Source organism: Octodon degus, unplaced genomic scaffold, assembly GCF_000260255.1.
Source record: "Octodon degus isolate 3935 unplaced genomic scaffold, OctDeg1.0 scaffold00225, whole genome shotgun sequence".
NCBI classification, from domain to species: Eukaryota; Metazoa; Chordata; class Mammalia; order Rodentia; family Octodontidae; genus Octodon; species Octodon degus.
Genome location: NW_004524801.1, coordinates 989,312 through 995,897, shown reverse-complemented (window position 1 = coordinate 995,897; position 6,586 = coordinate 989,312). Strand labels below are relative to the sequence as shown.

Genomic DNA, 6,586 nt, shown 5'->3' with positions numbered 1-6,586 from the left:
TATGTTTGTTATTTAGTTATACATTTAATACTTTTTATTTCTTCAAATCAACTAATACAAAAGGATATAAAGTAAAATTTTCCTGTCATGCTATCTTCTAATTTTCTTAGAGATGAGCATGGTCAGCAGTGTGTATGTCCTTTGATACTTCTTTAGGGCATATATGAACATATGTACACAGATGGCAAGTTTCTTAATTTTTGTTTTTATTAAGGAGGCTCCTGCTAGATGTGTTTATATTACATGTTGCTTGCTTAATGCAGTATGTGGAGAATATCTCCCTGTATCAGCATGTGCAGATCTACCCCCTGCTTTTAAATGACTGCATGGTATTACCCAGAGTGACTACACACCGTAACTTATTGCCTTGTAATGACAAAATGTCAGCCTGTTATCGTTTTGTCTATGTGGTTAAGAATTCTGCCATATACAATGCCACAAGAGTGAAAATGCATGCTTTTTAATGTTGTCTCTGAATTCTAGTTGAACATAAGCTACCTCCACCAGAAAATGTAAAATTTCGTGCTCAGAATCAGAGCTATGTTCTGAAATGGGATTATGAAGACATAAATGTGACCTTTCGAGCTCAGTGGCTCCAGTAAGTGCTTTTTGTTCATCTGTCGTCCGCGGTATTTTAATTATGCCTTCACACTAGTCAGCCGCATGCAACTCCTTGCAGATAGTCACTGCTTGAGAGACAGGTGTGACACTTTGGAAACCTGAGAAACCTTGCACAGGGGCACAGCATTATGTAGTATTTCCACCACATGGATGCCACTGACATGAATAGCTTTAAGAACATAGAGATGATGAGGAATAGTACAATAGCTAAGACAGGATGGGTTCAAAATATTTACTGTCCTTTAATACAATTTTTATTTATAAGTTTTTATAATTAAGTTTTTATCACAATGTATCTAAAAACTAGCTTGTAATACTCCTGAAAATGTAATAGTTGTTTTTGCACATTGGTGTGAGGTCCCTCTAGTACGACTACTAGATGTATGTGTCCCCTCTGCTGTATGGTGAGTTTCCTGCAAGCAAGGGAACTGTTCCTGTGATTTTAGCCTCTAACAGAATGTCTGTCTTCTTGTAAATACTCAACATGTAGTTACTGAATTAATGTTTGCTTACTTGTTTGTTTATTTAATTTTCTTAAAAGTGCCTTTTCAAAAGTGAGTCCTGGGGACAATTCAAATAAATGGAAACAAATACCTAACTGTGAAAATGTCAGAACTACATATTGTATATTTCCTCAAAATGTTTTCCAAAAAGAAAAATACTTTTTCCGCATACAAGCATATGATGGAAACAACACATCTTTTTGGTCTGAAGAGAAAGCAATTAATACTGAAATGTACTGTAAGTCAATAGATTTTTTACTTGAGATTATAATTCTCTTATTTGTTGCAAGATTTGTAAATTGCACAATCTCTAATCAGATATTATGTCTAATTGCACACTATGCCTTTACATATTGTTTCTAGCTACCATACCTCCTCCAGTCATTTCCATGAAATCCACTAGTAATTCGCTGCGTGTGTTTGTCAAAATGCCCAGGAACCAGTTTTACCCATTCATTTATGAAATTATTTTGTGGGAAAACACTTCAAGTACTAAGGTAAGAAAACAGCATAGTATAATTTTACATCTTAGAGTTATAGCTCTGAGTTGGGTAAATGAAACTTGACTTTACATTTTGGGGTGAATGTGTAAAATTTAAGACTGTGTGGTGAACCATGCAGCTGTTTGCAATATGAAGGTCACAGGCATTTTTCTATGTTCTGCATGGTCAGGATTAGAATGCCCTGCATCTGGAGCTCATTGTGCTTTTAAAATGCAGGTCCTGAGCCCAGAGTTTCTGAATCAAACCATTTTTAATATGATTCCTAGTGCTTGCCTATACCAGTGTTTCTCAAGCCCGGCGCAGAGTCCACTGCGCTAGGTCACCGCCTATACCAGTGTTTCTCTACCCATTATTTTACCCAATAAAGTACCCTGGGGCAGGGTAATTTCTTTTCCTTTTAAATTGGTACTGTTTGCATGACATAATGATTGCACTCATTGTGGGGAATTGTTATATGTGCATGACACTCCTTAATTGTTTTTCCATCTGCTTCCTCTCTTCCCTTCCACCTCCTTGTATCTCCTGGTCCTCTTCCCTTTTACAAAAGTTATATCTCCCTATTTCTTATTATGTATCTTTTCTTTTGCTCTTCAATTTATTTATAATTTGGGATTTTCATAGTAGAAAAACATATGTTTGTAGGATGCTTAGCAACATCTGTGGTTTCTACCTGCCAGAGGCCAGTAGCACTCCCTTCCTGGTGAGACAGCCAAAAACATCACCAGACACTGCCAAATGTCCCACCTCCAAGGGGACAAGATAGATTTTTTTTTCATCTATGTATTTGGTACAGTGTCTCACTATATAGCCCAGACTCATAATGATCCTCCTGTTCTCAGCCTCCCAAGTGCTGGGATTACAGGCATGCACCACCATGCCCAGACTCAGTCACCTGCCTCAGCATGCCCTGGGGGTGGGGCCAGCACAGCATGTTGGACTGGGGATCAAACCCTGGTCCCTGTGCTTGCCAAAGCAGGCGCTTAATCTGCTGAGCTATTTTTGCCAGCCATATTCATTTTTTTAAATAAAATTTTATTTTATTTTAAAGACAAAAACAGCAAAACAAAGGTAGAAACAAAGTGACATACAGTAATACACATGGTACAGAATTTCAAAACAAGAATAGAAAATTAACAATGATTGTTATATTGCTTATTTTTATCATCAAATCTGTTGCTTAGATTAACAGATATATTTAACCAGCAAGACTGGTCAAATAATTAAACATTTCTTGTCCTTTTTTGCTTCTTTTTTAAAATTTATTTGTTCTTTTTTTTAAAATTTTATTTATTTATTTATTTATTTGTGTGTGTATGTGTGTGTATGTGGCCAACTCAGCCCAGCAGGGGGCGGGACTGGCTGGCATGTGGTGCTGGGGGATTGAACCACAGTCCCTGTGCTTTGCTAAGCTTGTTCTAAGTAGGTGCTTTAGACCACTGAGCCATCTCACCAGCCCCCTTAAAATTTAGTTGAAAGATTATAATAGTAATTGATAAGACATTAGGAATGGTACACATTAAGAAGAACAAAATGAGAGGTATTCAACCATGGTTTTTGTATTGCACATTGCTCTTCAATGTAACTGTCCATATTGAAGACTAAACCTATTGGTATATAGAGTTAGTCAGTGTGAAAATTTTAAACATTACTACTTTCTAAAAACTGATAGAAATTAGTACTACAAGCATCTAAGCTGTCCTGTATATATAGTTGTATGATTTTCCCCCTTTTTTTCCTGTTTTCTCCTTTCCCTCATCTTCACTGTTTATTCTTTATGTTCAGTTTCTTTCCATTTTACCATATCTATTATGCCTTTCAGATTTTATTTATTCTTTCAGGTCCTTACACTAGAGAGGCAATACAATATTTACACTTGTGGGTCTGATTTGTTTCACTTATGAGTATAGCCTCTAGTTAAAGATTGTTTTTTGGGGTAAAAGAATTTCAGGTATCACAATGGTTTGTGGCCCTCAAAGAAGAAATCATGTCTCCAAAGTTTCTCCTTAATATTTAATTTCATGGTAGTCGAGAAATTAGAAAAAAAAATTATCTAAGAAGTGTCTTTGAGGGGTAGTAAAGAAAAAGAGGCTGAGAAACACTGGCCTAAACACTAAAATTCAAAAACCACAGTTAGACCTGATAGACCACATCACATAACCACATTGATTCCTTATAGAATTATAATCAAGAAATAAACCTTAAAAATCTTGTGTGCTTAAGTTGATACTCCTGTAATTTCATTTACTGTTGGAAATTGAAAGCAAATTCCCATGTCTAGACTGCTTCCATTCAGCTGTGTGGCTGTACTGTCACATAGCCTAACTTAGCCCATTAAGATTAGTTTTCAGCTGTCTTGAGATCAAACAAACCTGAAATTGTGTCTCATGCTAACAAAGTATATGACTCATCTGAGGCAAGACACCTTACCTCTTTGACAATCTGTTTCCTCTTCTCTAAAGTGATGGTAATTATAGCAACTGAAACATCCCTCTTTTAAAAAAGATGTTCATTAGGCTTGAAGAAGAGTCACATGAGAATAGCTAGCACATTGCTTTGACCAATAGTATGATTGAGTACATTTTAGTTTCCATCTTACCCTATCATGTTTTTTATAGAAATCACGTAGGTGCTCACCCGCCTAGCCCTCCCAGATGATATGCTCAATGAAATTGTCATTCACGGGATACATGGGGTACAGTGCTCACCCCACTCACTGACGTGGGGCTGTAGAGGATGGATCCCAAGTGGATGTGCTGTGGGCAGAGGCAGCGTGGCTCGGCTCTGTGCTTGTCCTGTGCTCTAGGGGGAAGCACATCCATCCAGTCACTGGCCCAAGGAGGCTGAGAACCTGGAGCAGCAGAAGCCTGGCCCACAGCCTCATGAGCTCCTCCAGCCAGTCCCTAAACTTGTGAGTGAGAAAATGATATATTTCAAGCCACTAAAAGTTGGGGTTGGGACCGGGGAGATGGCTCAGTAGAATAAGTGCTTGCCTGGCAAGCACAAGGGCCTGAGTTCAATCCCCAGTTCTGAAAAAAAAAAAAGTTGGAGTAGTTTCATTATATGACATTAATATGCCAACTGCTGGCCAGTACAGAGAGGAGTAATAATTGTCCTCATGGTACAGATCAGGGAATGAGGCATCAGGTAATTTAGTAACTTTCAGCAAGCCACACAGCCGTGACATTTTCATATAAGCAGTAAGAGATTGAAACCCTGCTCTCCATCATTCTGTCACAATAGCAGTGAAGCCAAACCAGCATGTGCTCCTTACTTAGATTAGAGCTGTCCTAGGGATATGTCATTTAGCAGGAACGTCTTTAACTTTCTTATTTATGAAGATGAATTGTTCAAAATGAACTTATATTTCCTAACTGCATACTAGCTGCCTGGAAGAGCCCAGCCTTAAATTGAATGTAAAAGAATTCAGAAAATAGATATCCACTCTCTGATTTCATATGTGACTAAATTTTATCATTTAATTATTTTATAGAGAAAAATAGTAAGAGAAAAATCTGATATTACTATCTCTGACATGCAACCACTGATGCTATATTGCGTCAAAGCCAGAGTGCACCTTCTGCAGGACAAGTGGAACAAAACCAGTGCTTTCAGTGCTGTGGTGTGTGAGAAAACAAAGCCAGGTGAGGCTTTCATACTAGAGCTTTTACAAAATGTGACAAGACTCAAGAAAAAATTGAGAATTGGAGGATACTGCCTCCTCACTACAAAAGCTGCAATATTATCTTCATGAACTATATGAATCAAAAATAAACTTTCTGCCAAAAAAAAATACAGTAAAACTTCAAGCTAATTGCTTCAATTTCACAAATTATTTGTCTGTTTGCTCTTTGGAGGGTTTTTGTTTGCTTGGGGGGTTGGGTTTGGTTTTTTGAGACAGGGTCACACTGTGTAGCCCTGCTGGCCTTGAATTCACAGCAGTTGTCCAGCTTCAGCCTCCAAAGTCCTGGGATTACAAATAGAGGCTACCACACACACTTCAAAGTAATTATTAATGCTTTGTATTTCTTTTTCATTAATGCTTTAAATTTTGTCTGGGATCCACGTTAATTTTCTTTAATGATTCCTCTTTATCATGTAAAACATTCATTTTAATTTTTGCATAATCTTTAATCATACTGGAAATGAAGTAGTTCTATTGGAACTTTTTTTCATGAGTGAGTGGTTTAGTCTCATCTTGTATTTTAAAGCTCCTGGAGCTGACCAGAAGAGCCTCACTCGCATGACTATTTTCAAAAGTTTGCTAGTTGAATGTAGTAGAGTATTCACTGGAGAATACTCACCTATTAGGCTTTATATATCTGTTCTGTATGCTTCCCTTTGGATCTTTTAGTTCAGTGCCCAGATTGTACTCAAGTGCCCACAGTTGCCTACTTAGTGTTAAGAAATACTTTTAAGGGTGTTAGTTAATACATTTATGTTTCCTTTCATACAACTAGTCTTACATTCATACAGTTGTGTGTCAAAACATGTGCTAATGTAATCTTTGTCTTTTTAGGGACTTCTTCTACCATGTGGGTAACACTTGGAATTTGTGTCCTACTAGTAATAATAGTAATCATTTGTGTTAAAAGATGTCTCAGCTATGTGTTTTTTCCGGCACTTAAAACTCCTGGCAGTATTGAGGTTTGTCACTTTTTCTCTACCTAAAGCTAGAAAATAAGTTTAATTTCAGCACTATATAGCTTTTCTTGATACACAGAAAATAATGCAGATGGATTGGATGTTTTCCTTAGTTTTCATAAATTCACTTTAAAAACAGTCATTTAATAGAGCATGGAACAGTAATGTTTGTTTTAAATAGCCTCTTTTTCTGGCAGTTTGGCTACTGTGGCATTTGTTTTACATTTGATGTTTTTGTGATTCTTTTTTTTTCCATAATTTTATTGAGAAACAAATATCAATGAGACAGTTTCAAACCAAAATGGTAGGACAGTTTCA

General features: G+C 36.9%; 1 protein-coding gene across 2 annotated transcripts in view; it reads left to right on the top strand.

The window, feature by feature from the left end:
- Ifnar1 (interferon alpha and beta receptor subunit 1) overlaps positions 1-6,586 on the top strand; it is a 30,717-nt gene that overhangs the window by 19,267 nt on the left and 4,864 nt on the right. For both annotated transcript variants that reach the window (XM_023705594.1, XM_023705593.1), the window contains exons 6-10: positions 484-598; positions 1,163-1,362; positions 1,488-1,621; positions 5,118-5,268; positions 6,144-6,271. In XM_023705594.1, coding sequence (XP_023561362.1) covers positions 484-598; positions 1,163-1,362; positions 1,488-1,621; positions 5,118-5,268; positions 6,144-6,271 — 728 coding nt within the window. The remainder of the gene's footprint in view (positions 1-483; positions 599-1,162; positions 1,363-1,487; positions 1,622-5,117; positions 5,269-6,143; positions 6,272-6,586) is intronic.